This window comes from Denticeps clupeoides, chromosome 2, assembly GCF_900700375.1.
Source record: "Denticeps clupeoides chromosome 2, fDenClu1.1, whole genome shotgun sequence".
In the NCBI taxonomy this organism is placed as follows: domain Eukaryota; kingdom Metazoa; phylum Chordata; class Actinopteri; order Clupeiformes; family Denticipitidae; genus Denticeps; species Denticeps clupeoides.
Genome location: NC_041708.1, coordinates 22,465,290 through 22,493,280, shown reverse-complemented (window position 1 = coordinate 22,493,280; position 27,991 = coordinate 22,465,290). Strand labels below are relative to the sequence as shown.

At 42.9% G+C, this 27,991-nt stretch overlaps 1 protein-coding gene across 1 annotated transcript; it reads left to right on the top strand.

Annotated features, from left to right (window-relative positions):
- LOC114784630 (matrix metalloproteinase-16-like) lies at positions 1-27,768 on the top strand. Its single transcript, XM_028970151.1, has 10 exons — positions 1-295; positions 14,297-14,445; positions 15,708-15,830; positions 19,226-19,530; positions 21,792-21,953; positions 23,037-23,254; positions 23,535-23,673; positions 24,524-24,674; positions 24,767-24,882; positions 25,880-27,768. Exons 1-10 carry the CDS (start codon positions 170-172, stop codon positions 26,206-26,208), a joined length of 1,818 nt encoding a protein of 605 aa, XP_028825984.1. The 5' UTR covers positions 1-169; the 3' UTR covers positions 26,209-27,768.
- Positions 27,769-27,991: the final 223 nt, after the last annotated feature.

Genomic DNA, 27,991 nt, shown 5'->3' with positions numbered 1-27,991 from the left:
ACGGACGCTTGAAAACTGGCCGCTATAGCGCGTAGCGGTCGGACCGGAGCGGGGACGCCGGGATCTGCAGCTCGCCGACGGTCCAGCCAGCGGACAAAGGGAAGCCCGAGTTGGCCGAGGACCGCCGGCTCGGCCGACAGCGACGCGAGTCCGCCGCGAACGGGCCACTATGTTCGCGACGCTCCACGCCAGGAGGCGCTTGCGTGGCTTTTATCGGGGCTCCTTCTGCGGCGTGCAGCTGCTGCTGTGGATTGTGTGCGGCGCGCAGGCGGAGGGACAGCCGTTCAGCGTGGAGGTAAGACGGCAGGCCCGCGGCCGGGGTCTCTGCGTGGGGGGGGGGGCAAGTTTGCAGAACTCCGGGTTACCTTTCAGGTTACGAAGGCTCGAACCCGCGACCCTGGCGATGCCGAACCTGCAGCTTTGTGTGTCACTTGAAGCCGTATTTCTCTCATTAGGATGTAATTCGTGGTGGCAGGTCAGCCCATTTATCAGATTTACATTTACAGCATTAATCAGGCGTCCTTATCCAGAGCGACAGAGGGACAGTCCCCCCCCTGGAGCAACTTAGGGTTAAGTGTCTTGCTCAGGGACACGATGGTAGTAAGTGGGATTCGAACCCGGGTCTTCTGGTTCATAGGCGAGTGTGTTATCCACTACCACCCTGATGCATGGAAGATGCATGCATGGAAGTTACTCCAGTTTTACACCAGTGTAATAATCGCCTCCATCGTTATCGCACATCGCATCGATATTTCACCGTATCTCAGAATTGTCGGTTCGGCTGCCTGTCACTCTTTTCCTGCTCGGCGTCTGGGATGGTGAAGTTCGGGGAGTCTGGGCTGGGCAGCGTGGGGCGGGCCTGTGGTGACCGGGGCGGGGCAGGGGATGCGCCCGTCTCGCAGCTTGATGAGGGGTTCGGTCCGGGCCGTGTGGCTGCTTTTAGATTGAAAGGTTGCTGGAGGATTCACACCGGATGAGCTCCGCCCGTAATAATGTTTTTATGGATTTTGTAACCCGGTCTGTGACGAGAACGCGGGGAGGATAAACGGGCCAGAAAATATATCCAGTGGAAGAAAAGGTGACGGTCACCACAGAGAAGCAGTCATTTCCGGAGTAACAAGTAACACGCGGTAGCTTTACGAGGAAGCATCAGTTGCTCCTTCAGTCCATGATGTCACGTGACCCGCAGCATTATAAAAGTACGTAAGTGCAGGATTGGCACAATGTTCCTTATTTAGCGATCCATAATCAATAAAATCTGCTCCTTTTATCAATTTCCACTGATCACATTCAGTAGAATTTCACTTCGCTCTGGGACCGACACGGCCGCTTCTCTACAGTTCACATGATCATAAAATGTTGTGATCATACTGTAATCGTGGAGTGGAGTGAAAAGTTTAATAAGGGACGAGACTGTAGGTGACATGCGAACGCGTGGGTCACGTGACTGTGGAGGAACGGAATCTGCCGGACTGTAACCCGTGTGTTCTTCCCTTAGGCCGGGATTTCTGCTCTGAGAGCGTCGAGTGGGTATGAGCAGCCTGCGCACACACACACACACACACACACATGCCGATCACACACGTCTCATGCTCTTCCTGTGTTGAACACTGATCACGTTCGGTGGTTGTCTTGTGAGTGTCAGGATTACAGCATAGACCTGAAAATGTGCAATTTTATTCTACGCTGCTCAAAAAAAAATAAGGAACGCAAAAATAAGACATCCTAGATCTGAATGAATGAAATATTCTTAACAAATACGTTGTCCTTTACAGTTTTGAATGTGCTGACAACAAAATCACACAAAATGTATAAATGGACCAACAACAACAACATTTATTTCTTATATAGCCCATAATCACATACAGTTTGTCTCAATGGGTTGACAGTTGACACCCCCCACGCTTGACCCTTCTGTACACAAGGAGAAACTCCACAAAAAAGAAAGAAAGAAACCTTGGGAAGGAGTGATAGAGAGAGGGACCCCCTTCCAGGGTAGAGTGAGTCTGCAGTAGGTGTCAGTGCAGGGATGGTGATGATTTGACCAAGAAGAGAAAAAGTCCTACAGTTGTAGAGGTGGAGAAGTCCAAAGTGTAGTATAGAGTATTTGTCCATGTGTGGAGGTACTGGACAGTGCAGGTTTTAGTCCAGCGTCATGGTGTGCATTACGTGTCCATTATGATGCTACTGGTCCATTTGAAGATCCCTGAAGGTTTCACTGTTACGGTGGTGGTGGCTGTGGTGACCCTCTGGTATATTTCATGCTAAGTCGTCTTGTTAGCAGTTTAGTGCTAGGGACTAGGATTCATCTGGTGGTCTTTTCATTGGACTGGAGTGCGCTGTGCCTGTATGACCTCCCTACAATGCCTGGACATGCTCCTGATGAGGTGTCAGATGGTCTCCTGAGGGATCTCCTCCCAGACCTGGACTAATGCATCCACCAACTGCTGCACAGTCTGTGACGATGTCCCAGATGTACTCAATTGGATTCAGGTCTGAGGATCTCATCTCGGTACCTAATGGCAATCAGGCTACCTTTGGTGAGCACATGGAGGGCTGTGTGGCACCTCAAAGAAATGCCACCGCACACCATTACTGACCCACTGCCAAACCGGTCATGCTGGAGGATGTTGTGGCCAGCAGAACGTTCTCCACTGCGTCCCCAGGCTCTGTCCCATGTGGCAGCCAGAAAGCATAGGAACTGCAGAACCACGCCTTTATTGGGGATCTCTTGCTAATTGCCTATAATTTATACCTGTTGTCTATTCCATTTGCAGAACAGCATGTGCTTCCTAAGTGGACAGTTTAATTTCACAGAAGTGTGGTTGACTTGGAGCTACATTGTGCTGTTGAAGTGTTTTTAAACTATTAGAGAAAATTAAGTAATTCAAAATTCTATACTCATTATTTAACTCCACTCCATTAACCATTTATACCATATTTACCATATTTTCACCTTCCAAAGCTGCAATGCACCTTCTCCTTTTTGGGATATTAATGAACAAAACTGAAGACACAGGACTATCAGTTAACACACGTGAGGTTATGTAATAATCAAAAAGTTGAAGAGTTGCGTCTCTCCAATGGGGACGATGGGACGGTTTTCAACAGTCCTAAAGGTTTTATACTGAACACTTTCTTATTGTTCACATTTACATTTACAGCATTTATCAGACGCCCTTATCCAGAGCGACTTACAATCAGTAGTGACAGGGACAGTCCCCCCTGGAGACACTCAGGGTTAAGTGTCTTGCTCAGGGACACAATGGTAGTAAGTGGGATTTGAACCTGGGTCTTCAAGTTCATAGTTGAGTGTGTTACCCACTAGGCTACTACCATGTTAATGAGCTTCTCATCTAGCAGCTTTTGATGACGACAATAGCCATGAAGGTAAAAAGGCGATTCTGAAAAACATTCAAACATTCTTCACTTTCTCCTCATACAACAAACACTAAATATGTTCACTTCATTGGATTCTTCAAAATGGCTCCATCTTAGTCTCCATAACCACCAGAGAGTAGGGGTGTTTAGGGTTGTCAAAAGGGGTAGACTTTGATACCAGTTAGCACTGGTATCCATACTTAAATTCCAGTTTTGCATCTGCTAGTTCACAGAATTGTCCAGGAGACTACGGCAATTTTCAACAGGCCTTGCAGTGGGCAGCCCCTGCCCCGGTTACCTCGAGGACCCAATGTTTACATGTAAAAAGCAAGATCACTGTCTGTAAGTATTTCAGGTCGGGTTTAGGCTCAATATTTATCATTTTAGTCGGGGTCGGGATCGGGTTGCGCTTGTGCGGTAAACCTGGAATTACGGTCTATGCCAGCAAGATGTGTTTTTTCTTATTCTGACTCAAAAACATTAAAATATATTTCTTTTTAAATGTATTTGTTTATTTTTTTTGTTCATTGGTAGATTTATCAATTTATTTATTCATTCATTTCTTTGTGTATGCTGGTGAAGGTTCCCGTTTTATCCAAAAAAGGGTTCCAATGAAGGCAGTTGGACTTCTTTATGTAATGTGTGTGTGTGTGTGTGTGTGTGTGTGTGTGGTGTTCTGACCTTAAAAAAAAAACTTTATTCATTAAAAAAATTATTAAAAAGTTCCTGTGTTTATTTTTCCTCCCACTGCAGTATCGAAAATAGTATTGACTGCCATCCTTAGTATTGCTATCGAGTTTGTAATCGATAAAAAACGTTTGTGTATGTATGTATGTATGTATGCATAATGGGGAATATTGATTATCAGGCGGCCCTGATCGTGCCACTGTCCTTGCGCTACAAGTGCCCCATGAGCTCCCTTCATTCATCCCCGTTAGTTACTGTACAGTTATTACCCTCGATACTGTACTCACCATACAGCACCACTTACCTGCTATGAAAGCAATGCTACTCTGCTGCTATGGCAACACTGCAGCTCCTAAAAATAAGTCATAGTGAATAATAAATCGTGTTTGAGTTCATGGAGCCCACCGATTAATGTGAGTGATGTGAAGCTACTTCCACAGACGGTCTGGTGCTGTGCTGCTGTGCAGATCTCTTTAATCTAACACAATTAATTTTTTAGAGTCATGCACATTGCAATTATTCGTAATCAAACAGGTTAGAAACAGGACGAAGGAAGTTTTTGCTCTTATGTATCACAGACACTAATGACTGATGGGTGGAATCTGTGGAAAAGGTATGAAGGGGAAAGTTTGATTTTTTTTTTTTTTTTTGTGCATTGCGAACATTTTTGGAACTGCTCAGCCTTTGCAAAACACAACACTGAAATTTGGCAGATAATGCATCACAGAGAATCCTGTTTCAGGTTTATCGGTAAAAACGGAAAATTCTGCAGTGTTATCATGATAAATCGGCTCTGATGAAAAGCATCCTAATTAGACATTTTTTTGCAATCCACACCATTTCCTCGAAATAAAAGACATTGGATATAGATAGATTTATATATCAGTACAGATATAAGTTAAAGTGTAGTAGTTGTAAAGATCTAAAAAAAACAAATAAAAAAAAACAAGGGGCAGTGGTGGCCTAGCGGTTTAGGAAGCTTCCCCTTAATCAGAAGGTTGCCGGTTCGAATTCCGAGCCACCAAGGTGCCACTGAGTAAAGCACCGTCCCCACACACTGCTCCCTGGGTGCCTGTCATGGTTGCCCACTGCTCACCAAAGGGGATGGTTAAATACTGAGGACACATTTTGTTGTGTCACCTTGTGCTGTGCTGTGCTGCAGTGTTTCACAATGACAATCACTTCACTTTCGATTGTCCCTGTGCGTGCAATATCCAGTTAATTGATTCATATTAGAAAATAAATCTGCTGGCACCTGATCAGTCACACAGTTCCAAACTGGCTCATATTATGCCTGTGACATATTGCACTGCAGAGTTGCAGTTGTGAACATGACCCGTGACATTAATTTGCCGTGTGGAAGCGTTGTGGCCAGAACCTCCTGATGTCATTAATTCATAATTTACCATATGGGTCTGGTGTTTTTAAAAGGTTCGCAAGCACAGCATGTGTGTCAGATTGGGTCAAACTCACACTCCAATCCCAGCATGCTCTCTGCTTGGCAGGGATGGCGCTCACACATGGGCCTATGTACGTCACTTCTGCTGGGAAACAGCATGCCCATGGGGTGTGTGTGTGTGTGTGTGTGTGTGTGCATGTGTGCCTGTTGTATGGATCATATAGCTGCACCTGTTCCCTCACACACTCTCTTTCTCCCGAATGCCAAACTACTGCAGGTTCTCTGTGCTGTAATATGTGATATTCAATGTACTGTACTTGTTCAGAAATAAAAAAATGGACTTTCCTGTTTGCTTTGTTTGATTAGTAATGTGAAACGTTATGTAAAAATTATGCATGCACCTATGGAATGCTCAATATGGAATGCTTGAGTCATTATAAAATACTGAATCTGTTATTGTGCAGCACAGCATTCGGAGACACACAGCGAAATGTGTCCTCTGCACTTAACCCAATTGAACCCACAACCTTACGACTATGAGTCCACTTCCTTACCGCCACCAGTGCACATTCAGTCAGGTACCGCCATCTAGTGGCTCTTCCGTATATGACACAGAATGCAGAGAAGCCTTGGCAATTTTATACAATGAAACGCTCTTAAATTTTTGAGTATCTGTATATGTTTTTATCTGATAAATTCATCTGTAAATCACTGACTAGTGATCATGGCAATGACAGCGGCTGAGATGCTCATGCAATAGTATGCAGGATGCAAAGTGGCGGCTGGGTGTTGTTCATGTCGCACACACTGACAACAGATGATTCCAAGCGTTAGATCAGTTCGAGGTAAATTAGAGGGAATCGTCTCCTCCCGATTTCTCGCCGCAACGGCCCACGCCAGCAGCGCCCGGGGAATGAGTTTTGATCTCACCATCAGGACCTGTCATTAGATTCTGTTTATGCGGTCGCTGCTGGTCGCGAAGTCGCTGGCGCTGATGTTTACAGCAGGATAGAGGATTTGAGTCTTCAGGCTGCCTCGGAATTGGTCCCACTGGAAGGGTTTGGGTCGGCGGTGAAGGCGGAGGCTCTGGAGATTGGATTGCTAGGTAGCAGTGAAGATGGGGAACATGAAACATTTTTATTTTAGTGTTTAAGAGTAAACCTTTTAGCACATTTTTCAATGTATATATATTATACATTGTTACACTGTATCGACTTTTTATATAGATTTTCCTATACAGTATAATGTATAATATATATGATTATAGTGACAGGTCATGTCACTCAGTACATTTGTCAAAGTATTTTATAAAAATGCAATGCAGAATGAACAGTAAAGAATCCTATACATCCTGAACTCCAACCTACCCACGGCTTATTATTATTATTATTATTAATAATGAAAATGCAATAAAACATTCACATCTGTGATGTAATGACTGTTCGATGTTTTGAAATGTATTGCCGGGCTCCTCTGTACTTGTAATCAGGCAGATGTGTGGATTCAGCATCCTGGCAGCTCAGCTCACATTAAGGTAATTCTAATGATAGATCATATCACCATAAAACATCTCCGTCATCGATGATATCTGATTAGGCTGAGAGTGAAAAAGGACTTTCAACACTCAACTGACAGCCTGCTGTGGACTCATTTTTACATTTTTTATACCAGATAACAATTCTGTTATATAAAATAGTAATAAAATAGTATGAGGGTTTATGAGGGTGGCAGTAACCTAGTGTGTAACACACCTGACCACAAAGTCCCAGGTTCAAATCCCACTTCCTACCATTGTGTCCCTGAGCAAGACACTTAACCCTGAGTGTCTCCAGGGAGGACTGTCCCTGTCACTACTGGTTGTAAGGCGCTCTGGATAATATGTGTGTGTGTGTGTGTGTGTATATGAATGAGATCTGACCCTGGGAATTGTGACAAAAATAAGATGCACCCAGGCAAGTTTCAACGATCTGGAATTCTGCTGGAATTCCCTTTCCAAAAAAGGGAAAACAAGCCTGAACTGCATCAAAGCCAAAGATATGGAAAACCAACAATAAACTAGAACAGATGGTGCAGCTTATAGAGCAGGGGGGTGCCGCTATGGCCTCATAGGAAAGTTACATACCATTATTATTATTAATACTAATACTACTACCTAAGCAGGTTTGATCTTTTCAAATTAACATACAGTAATACCAACTAGTTTGAACAATTTTCTTTTCCTCCCTTGGCAACGCACCCTGGATGGACAGTGCCCTTGGCATTTGCCTGTATTGGAACTGAAAATCCTGACTAGACCCATTCGGGCTGGAGGGTCGAGCTCACGTGGTAAATGATCTGTCAGCTAACATGAACTTCCGGTCTATAGTATTTATCCTTTCCGCATGAGTCGCTGCTTGTACATTTGTTTCGGTAATTGGCAAAAGTGTTTGGCAGTGTCACATCCCCGTCCCCGAGGGGAATGTGTGCGGTGGGAATACACAGATACCAGACCCAAGTGAAATACTGCGCTTTTATTTACAGTGAGTGGTGAACAACCAACCAAACCTAAAGTGCTATATACAACAACTACACATCTCTCCATTAGGACAACACACCATGAAAGGAGAGACTATACACATACACAACAAAGCCACAACTAACCACACCGATCATTCTAACAGACAACAAAGTCTTATCTCTAACTCTGCAACTCTACATTGCAAAACGTCCAACATTCTTCTTGCCTCCTCCAGCTCCATAACAATTAACCTTGACTGGTGGTTGGAATGGTCCTTAAGTAGTCCCGTCCTGTGCATTGATTGGCTGGCAGTTGACGAGGGAATCGGTGGGCGGAACCATAATCCCAATCTCCGCCCATCAGACAGTCTAAAAGGGAAACACACACAACACAGAGCACCCCAAACAATTCTATGGCCCAAAGGACATAACACAAGTTGTAAATCTGTTAATTTTGAAATGAAATGTTAATTTGATTTGCAATTTATGGAAAAAAAGGACTCTGAGGAGGTGAAACAAAGGCAGGCCTCTGGTGATTAAACACACTCATTTCACCACACATTACCTCTCCCTCTTAGCCTTATTTTTTAGGCCTGATTAAAGCTCTAGCCTATATTGCCAATGGCAAAAATTGTGCAAATGGGCATTGCTTTTTAGTTTAAAGGTCCCTTATTATGAAAAAGTTTTTGCTTTTATGTCAGTCTTATTGTCCCCTAATACTGTATCTGACGTCTCTTTCTGAAATTCAGCCTAGGTGCAGAGTTACAAGCACTTTCATCCAGTCCCACAATGAGATTTCCCAGGACACGCCATTTCGGTGTCTGGAGTTTTAAATGCTAACGAGGAGGAGAGGCGGCCAATAGAAGTTGAGGGGGATTCGTGGAAATGACGTCATAAATACTTCCTGTTTGAAGAGGGGTGGGAAATTCACTGGGTGGGAGGTAACCTTTGGTATTTGGTAAAAAATTCCTGCCGCTCTCTGAACGGTGAAGCAGTCTAGCCACTGCAAGACCAAAGTCAGGCTAGGAGAACTCGTATTAATGTTAAATAATCTCGCAAAGTAAAATTTTCTTAATAGGGGACCTTAGAATAATTGACATCTTCAGTACCAGACGGCAGTAAAGTACCTCCCTCACGTATTCCATTCAGACCGAAACCGACTTGTACGGCATACCTCATATCATGGAAATACATTCAAACCTACACTATTAATCAAGTCTTAGCGCACCTACTTATTTCTTTGTCTTGCTTTTTTTTACATCAGAGAACAAAACTGAAGATGCAGGACTATGACATAACACATGTGAGGTTATATAATAAACAGAAATTTGAAGAGTTGTGTCTCTCCAATTGGGATGACAGGGATGGTGGAAGTAGGGTGGAAGTAGCCTAGTGGGTAACGCACTCGCCTATGAACCAGAAGACCCAGGTTCAAATCCCACTTACTACCATTGTGTCCCTGAGAAAGACACTTAACCCTAAGTTGCTCCAGGGGGGGACTGTCCCATAACTACTGAATGTAAGTCGCTCTGGATAAGGCCGTCTGATAAATGCCGTAAATGTAAATGTTTCTTTCTTGCCTTGGGCGGTTTCCAAGTCCTGAAGGTTCATACTGAACACTTCCTTATCATTCACTCATGTTAATGAGCATCACATCTAGCAGCTTTTGATGATGACGATAGTGAAGAAAGCTGCCATGAAGGTAAAAAGAGGCGACTCTGAAAAAACACACTTCACTTTCTCCTGATAAGACAAACACTAAATATGTTTCTTGCATTGGATTGTACAAAATGGCTACATCTTCTCCATAACTGCCACAGAGTAGGGGCGTTCAAACTTTCGACTGGTAGAGTAAGTAGTTATTATTTATTGTATACTAATGAGTATTAAATAAAGGACCTTGAATTTGAAAACTTTAATATTATTGGAGACATGACTCTTCTTTCATATATGTTTATAGGTATAATTAATATTTACCACAGCAAAACCCATATAATACAAGAAGACATGTTTTTATTTCTTTATGCCAGTAGTATGTTTTATGTATTTACGTTAACTGAAGAATGATAGTTAATGTAAATAAGTAGTTGAGCCATGTTGTTGCTCTCAGAATAGGCAGTTTTACATCTTGAATGAGATGTGTGTGTGAGTTGTGATGGCCGCACCCGCCCAGTGTGTAGTCATGGCAACAGCGGAGTCTTGTGTTGCGATGGCAACCACCGCGCGTGCTCTGCAGCGCTCGGATGAAGAAGCCCTCGCTCGGCTTTTCTTACGAGGCTTTGATGTTCCCGCCGAGCTGATAAAGCCTCATTCCACTCATTAGCTTGTGCGCCAGTCGAGTCAGGTTCACACCAGTCCACGGGATTATACAGGGTTACTCATACTTCCATCTGTGTGTGTGTGTCTGTGTCTGTGTGTGTAATAGATATGATTGATGGTTGAATATGAAGCAGCTGTGCTCTGGCCTCCAGCTGGATGTCTGGTTGTTCCGTCCCGGATGAGTGAAGGACGAGAAGCAGCCTCCTGCAGAGGAGCGGAGAAATGAGGATCACATGAGTCCGTGTGTGTGGTTATGAGCTGATGGGTAATTGGGTTACTCAGAAATGTGCAGCAGGAGGGTGTGTGTGTGTGTGTCAGAGAGAGGAAGAGAGAGAGCATGCATTAAGTGTCTTCAGATGGTAGCCAGAAGATGTGAAAAAGCTGTAATAAAGGAGCATAAAATAGGATGTGCAATCATGTAATAAGTCCCATTGCAGTATGTATGGCCTTTTGAAATGTCAAACATAGGGCCCAAAGATTTCTGTGAAAATGCAGTCGGAATCACAGAATCCAACAAATATAATGGGATCCGCAGTAAAACGTGGAATTGCGTATAATTCACATTGGCTGCTGTACGTGTTTCCGGTTGAAGCAGCACTTTCGCACACCGTAAACGTAAATGATGGCAAAGAGGCTGTCAGTGTCGAATCTGGACCACTCACCAAACACGAGTGGTCCCACAAAAACGCCTGGTTTACAGGCCTTAACTTTCATCTCACTGACATAATGTTGAAAACTGATTGGACGCGACATGATGTATTGATAATCGAGGCATTGATAATTGATATTGTTGAATTGAATTGTGAGACCAGTGAAGATCCACAACTGTAGTTAATTGGTTGATTACGTTATTAATAGTGGTGGGCCGTTATCTGCGTTAACATGCTGCGTTAACGTGAGACTCTTATCCTGCGATAAAAAAAATATCCCCGTTAATCTATTCACAAAGTTGGGTAGGGAGCTGGGTCTATACTACGCAAGCTATTGTGCCGGAGTTAAATGGTTACACTAGATTTATAAGTATATTTCTTCTTTCTTGTGTCTTTTAGTTTCTTATTTCCTAAAGACTTTTATTTTGTTTTTGAGACCCAGTTCAGGTGTCTTGGACACATGGCCTGAGCTGTGAGAGGTGCGTGGGGTTTGTGTGCAAATAGTTATTTCTTTCATTTTAATTTATGTACATATTAGGAATATTTTGCATGTGTTTTATTTTGTGAATATATTTTTAATGTTCTTTTAATACTGTATATTGTAGAGAGAGGTGCAGAAAGACGCGATGTGTGACGCGATGTTCTGACGCGATCTTGCTTTTTGCACAGAATACACTTTGCACAGAAAATCTCTTGGGTGTCAGCTCATCATTTGTGGTTAAAGAAACGAAATCAAAAAGTTCCACAACGCAGAAGAAGAACCGCTACACTATGATGACTTTCACCTTGATATTTTAGCGCGGATGTATACCTAGCCGAATTGCACTGTAGGGGGCGAGAACGAGTCTTCGAACTGTGAAATTACCACATCAAACGTGATGTGGTAACATGGACATCATTTATTTTCATCACCAATTGTCATAGTAGAACAGCTTTCTCAAGCAGTTTGTGATGCATTTTGGAAACAGGAGATGAGCCCCTGGGTAGCACACATATTCTGAATGCCTTCGGCAGAATTCAAATGAGCCATTTTAATGTAGATTAATATAGATTAATCTAGAAGATAGATTAATCTAGATTAATTCTGCTCGCTCTAGAATAATCTAGATCAATTTTGTTTACTCTAGATTAATCTAGATTAGTTCCAAGATTACAGTGAGATTAATCTAGATTAAGAAAATTAATCTATGCCCACCTCTAGTTATTAATCAGTTGGCTGTAATCAGCAAAGAGGCTATTGTGAATATGAAGAGTAGTTCATATTTAGAGTTGCGTCTGATTTGCTGCCACGTGGGGGCGTTTTTATCTGTGCGTGTGTGTTTGTGGGTGGACCGGGCCTTATTCAGGAAGGTTGGCTGCGGTCGGATCCGCTTGTAGAGCGCAGTCACTTCACAGACAGCTTTATCTCTCGGTTCGTGAAATCGCAGCAAACGTGGAGGTCGATCCAACGCTGCCGATTCTAGCAGCGTAATTCCTAACGTTACATAAAGTGCTTGGAAAATATCACTGGGATATGAATAATACAGAGCATCAAGGTTTCCCGCAGAGTCTTGTTATTGATGGAGTTGTTTTATTCCGTACCATAAGTCCAAGTGTCACAGGATGGATGCTGAACTTAGAATGCGGACCCAATCGCATGACTAATGTAAAACAGGGATTTATAACGACATACACAAAGCAGTACAGGGAATCAGTTCACCAATAAACTCCGGTCCAGATGCGGCAGCAGTGTGTGGGCACAGCACCTTTCTCAAAGGAACCTCAGTGGCACTTTGGCGGGTTCGGGATTCGAACCTGCAACCCTTCGGTTACAAGTCCACTGTGCCGGTTCCTTTGTTCTTTTAGTGGTGGCTTCAGTGGCGCCACCAAAACACGAGTCTGTATTTGTGGGACCACAGAAATGTAACAAACTTCCATGAAAATGGCAGTTTGAACTTCAGAACTGGGGTATTTGGGTTCGAACCCGGAAAGCCATCTGATAAATATGCATTTTGCATTATTGAACATGCACATGCTCATTTTCACTGATTTGGTTTCCTGAATCGAGAGTAAATTCTTATTAGGAGCAGGCAATTATGCGCAAATGAGAGTATATTTAAGTGTGGCTTTTACTCTGGAAACATTTTCAATGAGATCTTTCACTGTGTGTGAGTGTGTGCATGTGTGTGTGTGAGTGTGTAATGGAGCTGTGTCAGGGAATTTCCCAGCTCGGAGCAGAAAGCCCAGCGAAGGATGAAATTTAAAGTTGCTACACAAGAGTCGATCAGAGTTCATAAACCACTGCAGTTGCAGCAACGGGGGTCTAAACACTGTTTTTAATATTTACGTAAAAATTAAGCAATGGATTATGATGTTGCAATAATGCTCTAAATGAAAAAGTAGTACCAGACCACATTGTGATTTTTATTGTCCTTTATTGTCCACAGAAAAATAAAAGTACACACAGGGCACAATATTAAACTGTTCCTTTCAGTCGATTGTAACTTAAAAGGTACAGGACGGGTCCTTTGTGATACCATGTTGTACATTTAAAGGTACATGATTTGGGAAAGTACATAGTTGTACCTACAAACCTGCACCACATGGAAATGAACAAAAATGCTTGTAAATTGCTAGATTTTACCTGCACAATAGTGACAGAATGGATAGATCTGACCAATTTTTCCAAAAGAGTCTGATGTTCATGTTTGTAAAAGTATTTTTTTCACAGCAGCATAACACAACAAAGGACAAAAGAAATGTACATGAAAATACATCAATCACAGACAGACATAGTAGCTTATACTTATAGCCCAGTGGATTAAGACTCTGTGCCTGTGAGTTGAAGGTTACCGGGTTCGAGCCCAGCCTCCCCTCGTCTGTGGCTCCTTCTGCAAGGTCTTTAACCTCCAGCTCCGTGTACAACGCAACAAATGTGCTGCCCTTTGCAGCATACTTATATTCCATACTTATATGTAAATATAATTTTAAATGACAGTCCTGACAGGTACAAAATTGTGCCTTAAATGGTACAGATGACTAAGGTACCAAAAAGTACCTGCGATGACAGCTACATTATTGTTCTTCAGAAGGGTACTGCCCCAGCGACAAGCATCTGAACCCATATAGGCACACAGTGGTACTTCTATTTCTCTGTCTGTGGACAACGTATTGAAACATACACTGGTCTACCAGCCATTGAGAAATGTTCTGGAGGCTCCACCCATTTACATATACCACATTTATTAGACGATCTAATCCAGAGCAACTTTAGTGGTTACAGGGGCAGTGCACCCTGAAACCGCCAGTGTTGTGTGTGTGGAAAGTATGGTACGGAGTGTATAAGTGTTCGGTGACCCTGTACTTTGCCGTGTGCGTGTCACAGGCTTGGCTGCAGCGCTACGGTTACCTGACCCCTCCCAACCCCCGGCTGTCTCTGCTACGCTCCGCTCACATCCTCCAGACGGCCATCGCTGCCATGCAGCGGCGCTACGGCCTCAACGCCACCGGACTGCTGGACAAGGACACCATGGAGTGAGTCCCCCGCGCACGCTGGCACGCACTCGACCGCTCACGTCCACAATGCTCCTCACAGGGAGCCGTTTTCAGATTGTTTTCCTACCTCATGAGTGGCCCGTTGATTCGGCCGGACAGCTGAGGTCCGTAAACACAGATTTCTGAACGTCCCTTTCATTCCCGTTTGGCTCAATGAATCGCCATTCAGCCGCTGTGTGCCCAGCGGTCGGGCCAGAGTATCGACTTGCAGGAAATCGCTGGAGAGAATCACGTTACAGACCGACAAAAAAAGGAATAAAACAGGCTGCTTCATAGAAATGTGCACTGCCCTCTCGAATAATGTTAGTTGTTCCTTCATTAGTTATTTTTGGGGGATTATTTTTGAAGTAGATTCCTAATGCCTAACATGTGCATTTTCCAGTTCATTCATTCCAGTTGACTGTTTTATGTAGTCTGGAGTAATAGCTTTTGAAGACCTCAGGGGGCAATATAAAAAAAGTTATATTGATCACCATAAAGTTTGTTTGCATATTCACAGTTAGGCAGGCTCCACTAGAGATTAGCAAAATGGACCATTAACATTGCAGCAATTTAGCCTGTGCTCATACTTTTCTTGTCTCTGGTACCATATTTGCTGATTTAATTGAAGTATTCAGATAAGAAAGCTGGTGAATGTTGCATCAGCGAACTGTTTCAGTCTCCTGAAAGCATGTTATTCTGCTGCAAGAGTCCATTCAGTCCAATTGGCACTTGCTTGTCACGAGAAGGCCCTTCCTTGTCCTCATATGGGAACATTACATTTTGGCTTCACTTTACGTAATATATTATTCTGTTCAGTTCAAACCTTTGCTTTGCCCTATAGAGGTCAGAGAAGCTCTATACACATAAAGAAAACATAAAGAAAACAAGATGGCCACAATATCAGCAGAGTTCTTCTATGGCACCTTCAGAAACATGGTAGACATGGTACTAATGCTCATCCAAAGTATCTGTAGTTTTAATCGACCCATTTTAGTAATAGTATTGTTACACAGTATTATTTTATCCCAATGTACTTAAATGAGGACATTATTTTTTGAGAAAACTACAAATTATTTTTTATTTATGATCCCAAACAGCTAAGGGAAATAAAAAAAAATACTCGTAACAAAAGCTCGGGTCTAGGTCTGTTTATTTCTTTGTGGAAAAACTAATAAATGTATTGTGCTTTGAAATGTGCTTTGTTTTTTGTGATGTGACATACATCTATTTCTGCCTGTCCTTTTGTCTGTCTGTCTTAGCTGGATGATGAAGCCGAGGTGTGGGGTGCCAGATGAGTTTGGGGGTGCGTCCAAAGTAAACGTGCGGAAAAAGCGCTATGCGTTAACTGGACAGAAGTGGCAACACAAGCACATCACATACAGGTGAACAGAAAAAAACTAACTTTTCATCTCTCATGCAGCTCAAAATGGTACAAATTCAAATTTTATTTGTCGCGTACGCAGTCATACACGGTATGATATGCAATGAAATGCTTGTAATCCAGTGAAATGCTTGTAGAAAGTGAAGTGATTGTCATTGTGAGACACTGCAGCACAGCACACAGTGACACTGCTTTTAACCCATCCCCCTTGGTGAACAGTGGGCAGCCATGACTCGAACCCGGGGAGCAGTGTGTGGGGATGGTGAGTTGCTCAGTGGCGCCTCAGTGGCACCTTGGCGGATCGGGATTCTGATTACTGGGCCGCTTCCTTAACCACTAGGCCACCACTGCCCCGTAACTGTATCAATATCAATCAGTCATTCTCTATTTATATGGCGAATACATGTATTCTGCATGACAGTATATCACTTTAAGAACAATCTTGGGTCATTCTGTTTGGGGTCAGTTGCTGCTTGGTGTGAGCCTGAAGTGGATGGATAAGGCACTGGTCGAGTTTCCCCTACTGAACAGAAAAGGTGGTTTTATTCTGAGCTCTCTCTGTCGCGTTATGTAACAGGTTGGAGTGTGTTGGAGTTTTTTTCCGGCTCGCCGCGTTATGCGTGCGCCTTGCAAAACCTACGCAGTCATTTTGGTCTTTGAACGTTCCGTGTTTGGCCTGTCAGAACATCCACTTTTCTGTGCATTGCCCCAGCAGTATTCTATTCCTGTTTGATCGACCGCAGATGCCGTTTGGCGGCAACAGATCAGACATTTATCTCCTGTAAATCATGGCCTGGGCTGAGACCCGGTTCAATGATGGTGATTAAGATGCATGGCTACGCGGAGAGCCTCCAGCCCTGGAGGGCTGCTGGGTATCGATTTAGATGGGAATCCAGAGTCTTGCTTACAGCTCCTCAACACCCCAGTCTCGTACAGAACAATATTGAAGGTACATATGCCTATTGTTGGGAAAACTCAATAAAGCAGCGTAGCCCAAATGTATTTCGTCTAATTCAAGAATTGTTGCCTTTGTTATTGACTATGATGTCATGTAAAAAGGCTTTTGTTATATTTCAATGTTTTGTTATTGTTACCATTGACCAGTGATGCAAGATACAAAGTAACATGTTGCTGGAATTACACTCCATAACTACATTTAAATGGGTCTTACATAAAAATAATGATGCAGAATGTAGGATACAATTTTGAAAAAAAAAAAATATATATAACCCACCCTGATTCCTAAAGCTGTTTATATAGTAAAACAGAAAAATAAATGTTCTGTTCATTTTGCCACAATTAATTAGTTTTATTTATTGTACGCCATCTTTGTTATTTGAAAGATGCATGATGTAAAGCTGCTGGTGTTCTGTGGGCTGTGCCACGTCCACGCTGCCACTCGGCCCCAGATCCTGGCGCAGTTAACAGCGCTTACCTGCCCATTTCCCATGACCCCCGTGGAGCAAGAGTCGCCACACTGCTACTGTTTTCATGCCAGAGCCTGGGCCTTTTGCCCAAAGTTGGATGTGTGAAATGCTAGAGGTGGCTTTTAGGTCGAATCCGGCACGGTGGAGGTGCAAACGTGGCACTCAGAGAAGGTCCCTCCAATCTCGGCAACAAAAAAAGGGGAGAGAGATATAGTGGTGGAGGAAGATGAGATATTGATTAATCTGCATATTTTCCAGACGCTTCAGTAGATCTCAGACGGACGTCGTATGGCGGTGAAACCACAGCAGAACTCTCCAAACTGTACTAAATGTCCCACAAATGATGTGACATTAAACAATTCTAGAAAGTGTTGATTACAGTGATTCTAGAAAAGGCATGACTCAAGATTCAAGATTGGTTTATTGTCAGTACAACAGTATTCACCGTACACCGTGTATTGAAAGAATGTTTTACACAGACCCCCCCCCATAGTGCAATCATAAAATATATATGTATATACACACTAAACTATACTAACTTAGACTTAAATAGTGTACAGGTTTCTCTATAGGAGAAAAGTTGAACTTTTCTGTACAACGAAAAGGCCATAACTGGACAACATCATGTAGGATGCTTGTAAGTGGATATGTTGGATATTTCAAACAAGACAAGACAAACATCTGTGCAGAGATGTGCAAAAAGAGCAGAGGTGTGCAAAATGAGTTGAGATGTGCAAAAATCAGGTGCATGACCATATCAATGGTGGATCACCAAGTGTGAAAGATCATTGTCACAGCCTCCACTGCACCTCTGAGCTCCCAGAAGAAGGTTCTGGAGGCCAGATCCAAGACCCCTCGCTCAGACACTCGCGGCTTCTAGCCTTCTTACCTTGTTATCCTTGCTCCTGACTCTTGTTTACGGTCGGCCATTTCTATACCTCACTTGCCGGATTCGCCTTGACTGCTCCTCGAATGTTGCTGACCACCACACTCTCCCCATTGATGACCAGTCTCGTCCTGTGATGACCGGTCCACCGATGTGAACGACCCACACCTCCCTCGACTTCTCTATCCTGCTGCTTTCCAATACAACTACGCCACGGTAAAGCCAGCTCCCAACCCCTCCCCGACGTGCGTCCATCAACTCTACCACGCCTAAAGGAATTGTCCTAAATAACAGTATCACAAGTACATTTTAATCATGACATGCAGTCCCATTAGCCCAGTGCTTTATTACTTAAATTATGCTTGTTATGGTCTTTAATAACATCGCAGAACCAACTGCGGTAGGGAGAGGGAAACAGAAACTGTCTGGAACGAATTGGAATGAAAACCCCAGTCGAGGAGTGCAGACTCCAACGATTCCCGTGCTTCCTGGAAAATATTCATTTCGGACAGTTGTGGGAATATGTGGCTCTCGATCATTCCTAATTGGAAAATCCATCTCACAGCTGTTCAAACACCTGCAGGAGAAGTGCCAGGCTTTTAATTAAATTTTTCATTCTGACGAATATCACCATCATTACTCTTATTAAAAGGCATTTTATGCATTAATCCATGCTGTTCCAATGCTCAGGACATGGTTGTAAAAGTATAAGCCTAGTTATTATGAATGGTGCTTAAATTTGATTTATTTTAAATACTTCTTACTAGGTTTCTAATTACTTTTTTTTTTTCAAAGTTTAATTATAATGCTGTTATAATTTGTTTAATTATAAATCTTAATGCTGTGAAACACTTTGGTCAACCTAGCTTGTTAAAATGTGCTATATAAATAAAGATTGATTGATTCATTGATTGAAAATGCATTAATTGGATGAGGGATGCAATATTTTTAAAAGTTAAAATTATGTTTTATGTTTAAATAATTTGTTTTTAGGCTTTTTTTAGAATTTGTTTTACAGTACTACTAAGGTTATCAATGCATATACGAATGCTTGTATCAATGTGTCACATGATGCTTCTGCAGCATTAAGAACGTCACGCCCAAGGTGGGGACTGAGGAGACGCACGATGCCATCCACCGGGCATTTCAGGTGTGGCAGAACGTGACGCCGCTGCGCTTTGAGGCCGTGCCCTACAGTGTCCTTGAGAGGAGCAAGGAGGATGTGGACATCACCATCATATTTGCCTCTGGTTTCCATGGTGATAGCTCCCCCTTTGATGGGGAGGGCGGCTTCCTGGCCCACGCCTACTTTCCTGGACCCGGCATTGGAGGAGACACTCACTTTGACTCTGATGAGCCGTGGACCCTGGGAAACCCCAATCATGATGGTGAGGGCAGTGTTGTATGTTAATGTTGGCCAGATGCTCACACAAAGATTGGAAAAGTTTGGGCCAGGAAAAGTCAACGTCTGATTGAATGTTGGGGCGTTAGCTTATCTTTTCGCTATGGCCAATGAGATCTGAATTAGCACCAGTGTCTGGATTCACTTTATGTTTTATAAATGTGAGTGTTATAGCCAGACATTTTCTGTTCCCCAGACCTTTGATGCAGGCAGCAGCAGGTCATGCATTCCCTCATGTTCTTTCTAGCAAGCACTGCAATGTTATTTATTACAGATATTGGGAATTGAGTCGCACTCAAGTCGCACAAAGACTTGTGACTTGACCTTAGACTTGCCCTCAAGGACTTGAGACTTGACTCGGACTTGGATGCTGTGACTTGGGACTGAAACCGAGTGGAAAACGTGCAAAAAAAACATGAATATTCAGACTGCCTACCCTGACTCTTGCGAGAGCACATTGACAAGCCACTGGGGATAAAAATGTCTACAGCTCCTATTGTCCATCATTCAAATTACATAAAACTCTATTACATTTATTTCATAAAATGAGAAAATCTCAGGCTGCAGCCACAGATTTCAAATCAAAACTGATGGCAATGGCAAGTTGACTGCACACGTTTAACAGAGTCTGAGCTGTTTAGGATTTGTGGATATTATAGCTTCCTATAAAATTTTATAGTGTGTCCTGTTGAATATAGTAAAATATAATAATATTAACAATAATAATAATTGTTATTATTATTATGGTTAAAGAAAATGTAAAAAATAAATACATTTTATTGCGAGGAATGCAATAAAATCTTTTCACTAACACAGGCCTCTTACAAAATAGAATAGCTTACTGCAAAAATGCAGTATGGACTAAAAAATATTGCAGCAATGCAATTAGCATAAAATAACAGCTTTTTTCCAACATGCAGTAATTTTATATAAATTACAGTATTATTAGTCATCCAAGCAATCCTTCATCATAGCCCTCTGAGGTGCATGTTCTGATCAATTTTGATACCGTCGTGCATAATAATATATAGTACAGTAAATGCTTTTAATCTTAAACATACACCGATGCAGTATTATCTGCAGAACGTTCATTTTAGTAATTTGAGAATAGAGACTTAAATTGGACTTGAGCACAAAGACTTGCAAACAGCCAACAGTCACATCTGGTGAAAATGTGACTGTTATCTTCTGTTATGTTGTGTTCTGTAATCTCCACACATATGACAAATGGCAGGACATGGACAGAGTACATCACTACCATTTAATTCTTCTTTCCCTTTGGCAATGGATGAAGTAATATGAGCAATGGCATAATGTAAAGTGTATTCATAGTATAGTTTGAATGTGTAGTAGTAGCCACTTAGTAAGTAAGACACTTGGCTATGAACCAGAAGACCATAAAGTCCCAGTTTCAAACCCCACTTACTACCATTGTGTCCCTGAGCAAGACACAAACCTGAGTGTCTTCAGTAGAGTTGCAATTTGCCTTTCCTTATATGACTGAATGTCTATATGGCCCATAGATATCTATTCAATTTGAACAGTGCCAAATCCTTTTGTGTCACAGTGCATGAAAAAGGCACCACATGAAGATGACATGAGTCTGAGGTTCAGCCGAGTTCAGCGGGAGGGAGGGGTCGGCGGATGGAGAGTAATGACAGGATGTGAGCTGTAGGATTGGGGTTACATGGCGCAGAGCTGTGCCGGGTTAGGGGTGTGATGTTTCGGGTGGGAGCACATCACACTGCTACCTCGATCCTTTGTTTCCACCGGGTGGGAGGGTTGCTTTGCTGTGAACTTTGACATAGTTCAGGTGTATTTTCTGGGAAGTTCTGACTTTCTGGGGTGGTGCAGGAATGTTGTAATGTTTATTATAAGAAGGAAGGTTTTAACATTGCACAGCTTGAAGACCAGGACAGGCTCAGACCTTTACATTTGGCCAAATTTTAACCCAGAATTCATCTGAAATTTCATAGAAAGTCTTTTTATGGATGCAATATAGCTTTTTTTTTTTTACAATATTTTTTTAATAATATCTAATATACAGAAGCATCAGCATCAGAGAGGCACCAGGGTTTATGATGTATTTTTCCCATTATTCATTCACATATTTCACTACAAAAGGTTTAAAGGATCAAACATACAAACCTTCCTTCCATGCAATCCCTGTCTGTATAGAACACACATTTGCTTTCTTGTGTGAGGTGTGTGCACTTACGTTTGCATGTATGTGTGTGGTTTGGACAGGAAATGACCTCTTCCTGGTGGCAGTGCATGAGCTTGGCCACGCCCTGGGTTTGGAACATTCGAATGACCCCACGGCCATCATGGCTCCGTTCTACCAGTACATGGACACAGAGAACTTCAAGCTGCCCCTGGATGACCTGCAGGGAATCCAGAAGATCTATGGTGGGAAACAGGAAATGCCTGTGTGTATGTGTGTGTGTGTGTGTGTGTGTGTGTGTGTGTGTGTGTGTGTGTGGATTGGAAGCCAGAATTGCACATATGTATTCACAAACACTTCAGTTATGAAGACACTAGAATGGATTGTGACTTTACTGGTACTGACTTTAGTGATGTAATTTCCTGGTCTAGGGTCAGGAATGTAAAACAAATAGAAAAGATGGAAGCAAACGTTTTAACAATTTTAATTAAAAAACAGGACATCAGGGCATCCTCCTTCTCCTTTACTTAATCAACTGGCCAATGGCATCTTTAAGACCCCCTCTGTTTTCGGAGCGCAAATCAGTGTCACAGTGCCACATGAGTCCGGTAATTACAGGCTCCGCCTACCATGTGGACAACACAGAACAATTACGGCATTTACCTGGCGCTGTTATCCAGAGCGACTTACAGTCTGTAGTTACAAGGACAGTCCCCCTGGAGACACTCAGGGTTAAGTGTCTTGCTCAGGGACACAGACAGCATCACCAGACAACCACAGAACGGACCAGCGAAGCACACCAAGTAGCACTTCAATGTCAAACATGAAATGCAGCCTCGACTCCCTGTGTAGAAATAAAGACGCTCATTCTGCAAAAATACCGTTTTTTTTAATAGACTTCATTTGACAATCTGGATCATTTCAAATGTATAACTGAGTCAAATTTGCAGTCTGAGTGTTGTTGAGTGTTTCTCAATGCAAGTCTACAATTTCCAAGCGGTTGTGAGGTCGCGTTGACGTGAGTGGAGAAGGAGCGCGTGGCGGCGTCGGGGACGTCACTGACGTTAGCGGGGGTGTAACAATAGAGCCGCTAGGAGCTCATCAGATCCGCTCTCGAGAGCCACTTCAGTCACAACTCCCTCTTTCATCCAACGCCTTTCTTCTCAAGGAACGCTTGTTCTCGCTTTTCCTTTCCATTTGTGTTTGTGTGTGAGTGAGAAAAAAAAATACATGACATCACTGTAGTATCCTGGAGTCTGAAAATTCATCATGTTCATCCAAGATAACAAAATGAATTGTTTTTTTTTTTTTATTAACTTTTGACTCAGGCCCCCCAGACAAGACTGCGCATCCGACAGCAGCCATACCAACAGCCCCCCCTCCACGATCCCACCCCCCTTCAGACCCCCGAAAACACGACAGACAAACACGGCCCCCCCGAATGCCCCCTGTAGACAAGCCCCGGCACCCCAGCAGCAAGCCCAGCATTTGTGATGGGGACTTCAACACGCTGGCCATCCTCAGACGAGAGATGTTTGTCTTTAAGGTGCGTTTGCCACTCGCCTGAACCTCACTTAACAGAGTCACGTGCCAAAAAGAAACAATATTAAATTGAACACATGGGCTTTAATTGGCTGAGAAAGGATGCTGGGTAATATGGAGGATGAAAATTGACTTAATATTGATGAGCACATAACAACATAACATCCATCATCATGTGCTTCAATGTCCTACAGTAAATCAGTAGATGAACTAAGTGTGTGTGTGTGTGTGTGTGTGTGTGTGTGTGTGTGTGTGTGTGTGTGTGTGTGTGTGTGTGCGCTCAGGACCACTGGTTCTGGAGGGTACGGGATAATGCGGTGATGCCAGGATACCCCATGCTGATCAGCGTGTTCTGGAGAGGCCTGCCGCCCAAGATTGACGCTGTTTATGAGAACAGCGAGGGAAAATTTGTCTTCTTCAAAGGTAAAGACACACACACAGATACTTACAATAGTCCCTGTTTTAAACCATGAATCAATAACAGTTCTATAGATCATGTGACATGTATAATGATTACGATTAGAACAGATTATTATCAGCTATCATTATTATACTTACCATATTCAAACTTATGATCATACCATAATAATAAATCAACCCCACCCCACCTGAAAATATGATTATGCGTAATCACATTTATCTACAAATTTTTCCGATATGTGACCCTCTTGCACTAGTATTGTTATCAGTGTGAGAATGTCTCTTTCCGTGTCTTTAGAACACCGGGAGGTAGGTTGTCTCCTCCGCTCACACTCCTCCTTGGATGAACAGTGGACGAGCTTCGCCACTGAAAAAGGGCCTACACAACTTTGAACATGTTTCCTTATGCAGAGCAGTAGACAACAAATGCACAAACTCTCTCGAGCAACCGGAGAAAATTACCTGAAGAATTCCATGATAACAGCCATAAAACAGCCATAAGGCTTTGCTTTTTGATGTGCATATTAACTATAGTGTATCCAGATAATACAATTGAATAATTAGTGAGTTTTATGGATGGGCATGACCTCATAAATATCAATACAATACAATATCCATTTTGTCATCAATTTGAATGTAATTGGTGTTCTGATGCATAATTATCCATTTTAATGTAATTTACCATGACCTGTTGTCATTTATCCAATCCAGTCACGTCATCCATAACTATTATTAAAACCATCCAATATTTTTAATTTTTTTCGACAACTCTGTTTTTATGAGTATCATGAAGAAGTTCTACATTTTTGGTCGTGTGAATGATTAATGATGAAATAACTGTGTGACGTTCCAGGGAAACAGTTCTGGGTGTTTAAGGACACGATGCTCCAGCCGGGATACCCCAAGGACATCACCCAGTTCGGCAGAGGAATGCCCTCCCAGAGTATAGAGATGGCGCTGTGGTGGGAAGATGTGTCCAAAACTTACTTCTTCAAAGGGGACAGGTTTGTGTGCAGGAGTGTGAGTGTGTGTGTGTAGGTATATACAGGTAGAGTAGATTATTAATATGAGCCTCTGTGTGTATGAATATGACCAGATACTGGAGGTTTAATGAAGACCTGCACACCATGGACCCAGGCTACCCGAAATCCATCAATGTGTGGAGGGGCGTTCCAGACTCTCCTCAGGGCGCCTTTGTGGACAAGTCCAACGGTACAACTAACCTCTCAATTTGATTTACATTTACAGCATTTATCAGACGCCCTTATCCAGAGCGACTTACAATCAGTAGTTACAGGGACAGTCCCCCTGGAGCAACTTAAGGTTAAGTGTCTTGCTCAGGGACACAATGGTAGTAAGTGGGATTTGAACCTGGGTCACAGGCGAGTGTCTTACCCACTAGGCTACTACCACGCTACACCTTGATCACCTTGACAAAGATTTACAAATATGCACAAATGAGTGACAAAAATGTCACTAATAAAATAATAATAATGGTAGTGCTATGTTGGAAAGGATGTTAGTTGGACAGATCGAAGTCATTGTGCCCAAAATAAAACCTTCAATATGACACATTTAATTTTAAGTAATTCATGACATATTTAGTTATTAATGTATTTATCTGTTTAATTTTGGCACTGGTAACACTCCATACCTCCCAGTATACAGTTATCGCATGCACTGAGCTACACAGCTAAGTGTTGGCCTAAGTGTTGGTAAGGAAGCAGACTCGTAATGGAAGGGATCCGAATTCTTCTTTCTTCTTTCTTAAACATTGTAAAAAACTGTAACTCATTTGCACACCTTCACCCTACCAGTTACACATATTTTATGTTAAAGACGTAAAAGTGTAATACTTGGTTATGTTTGCAATATTTGCATATTGGTTCACTGTTTACTTGCAACATTTGCAATACTGTGGTCTGTAGCAGTTGCAGAAAGCATTTCACTGCACATCATACCGTGTATGACTGTGTATGTGACAAATAAAATTTGAATTTGAATTTGAATTTGAATCGCAACCAGTGTGTGTCCCCACACACTGGTCCCCGGGCACCTGTCATGGCTGCCCGACAGTCACTTCACGTTCAAGTGGAAAGTTTTTTATTTAACATCCAGTAGTTGAGTTTGGGGTGAATTATCATACTAAATCACTGCGCACGTAGTAGTGAGCTCGAAACAAACTAACAACCCCACCGTTGTCTTTCAGGGTTCACGTACTTCTACAAAGGTCAGGAGTACTGGAAGTTCAGCAACGAGCTGCTGAGGGTGGAGCCCGGCTACCCCCGCTCCATCCTGAAGGAGTTCATGGGCTGCGAGAGCCCGCCCCTCGTGCCGCAGCACCCCGCGGAGGACGACATGGACGTGGCGATTCCGGTGGAGCCATCGACGGGCTCGGTGCCGGCGGTGGCGGTGGTGGTGCCCTGCGTGCTGGGCGTCTGCCTGCTGGTGCTGACCTACGCCGTGTGCCAGTTTAAGAGGAAGGGCACGCCCCGCCACATACTGTACTGCAAGCGCTCCATGCAGGAGTGGGTGTGACCTCAGGGCTTGGCCCCCGCGCCCCTGCGCCACCTGACTCCTTCTGGCCCCTCCCACGGCGGAGGGGTTCATTATTCTGACCCGGCTCCTCCCACTGGACTGGGTGGGTGGAGGATCTGCGGCCACCTCCCATGGTGCACTGCACATCAGGTTTAAGAAAAATACGCCGTTCCCAGTTCTACCTGCACGCCGACAAGATTACAAACAAACTGAGAGAAGAAAAATGGAAAAAAAAAACGAATATCGCTGGAGTTCAAACATGCTAACAACTTTTAAGTTTTTACAATTTTTTTTTAAACAAATTAATAAACATAATTTATTTTTGAATGGAGCTTTGTACGATGCCCTTTAAGCACTCCAGAAGAAGGCAACACAAACCAAAAAGACATTCTCTCCAAAGAGACTTGGTCTTCTTTTTGTCTCCCTTTGGAAGAATCCTGCTCTTAATTTTTTTTTTTGTCTGTGAGGGACAAACTATTGACTGTTGTGCCGGTCTGTCTCGAAAAACAGGGGCCAAAATATCCTGCAATATCTGAACTGCCTTAACTACACGTCTTTGTTCTTATTACACACATTGCTCTTCGTGAGTTTTCCTTTTTTTCTTTGTTCTGTTTGTTGAATGACGTTTTTTTTTTCTGTCAAGTGTCACGTAAAACCGCCTCGAGGATTTCAGAACTTTAAAGGGACTTTTAACGAAATCGTGAGCCGGAGGAAAAACTGTCTGCCACCCCCACCCCTCATACCAACTTCGGACCCGACCCAACGAAAAACCAGCCGTACCGCACCAACCTTCCACTCGACACAGCAACACTTCCAACCCCTGCCCGTAAAACCCCCAAACTGGGCACTTTCTGCAGGATCTTTATTATTCCTTTTATTATAATACTGTGCACATATTTTTCTCCATATCAGGTGGTCGGTCAACCACTAAAAAATCCACTAGCCACTTACCAGACGAACAAATGACCAAGGAGCTGGAGACCAGTGTGCTGCTTGCTTGCATTGAGGAATCTTGCACAGGTCGAAGAACGGAGTGCCATATTTTAATTTTGTAAAGGGATTTAATAGATTAGATCAGTTAATTATAATAATTACAGTAGGTTGTGGTGTGGCTCGGCAAGATTTGAGATGAATTGCAGATTACACTTGAGTCCAAGGAGAGAAGCATATGAAGAATCCTGTTGACGGTGTCCACTTTCACCCATCCAGCCCTTTCGCTCTCTTCATTTTGTGGGAATTTATGGTGAAATGAACAGTGACATGTTTTAACATCCGTTGGTGTACTTTGAAAAACACCACGCGAACAAAGCCATTGTTCCCTTAAAACGAGGCAGCATGACGTCAGCGCTGGTGTTCAGGCCACTGCGCCCGTGCTGGGTCGTGGCCCAGCAGATGTCTGAATGTCGCGAGGAACGTGTTTCTGTGCAACTCAGATTGGGATCATGAAACAGTCCTCCAGACGATGAATAAAAATATAATGCCTTGATATTTAATCAATGCCTTTATAAAGCGTGGCGTGTCTGCATCTCTCCGAGGGAATAAAGATGAAAGGAGGGCGTGTCCTGTGTCTTTGTGTCATCCACTGGAAAGATGAGTAGCTCTATGGGTCTTTTTTGTTAAAATGCTAAGCAAGATATGGTTTTTTTTAAAAAACTATTCTCAAAAAGAATAGCACGAAAAGGTCATTTCTATTTTGACTGTAATAATTTGAGCTTTGGGGTTTTTTATTTTCATTAACTGTAATCACCAATGCTGTCCATGTAAGGCACATATAAAGAATATA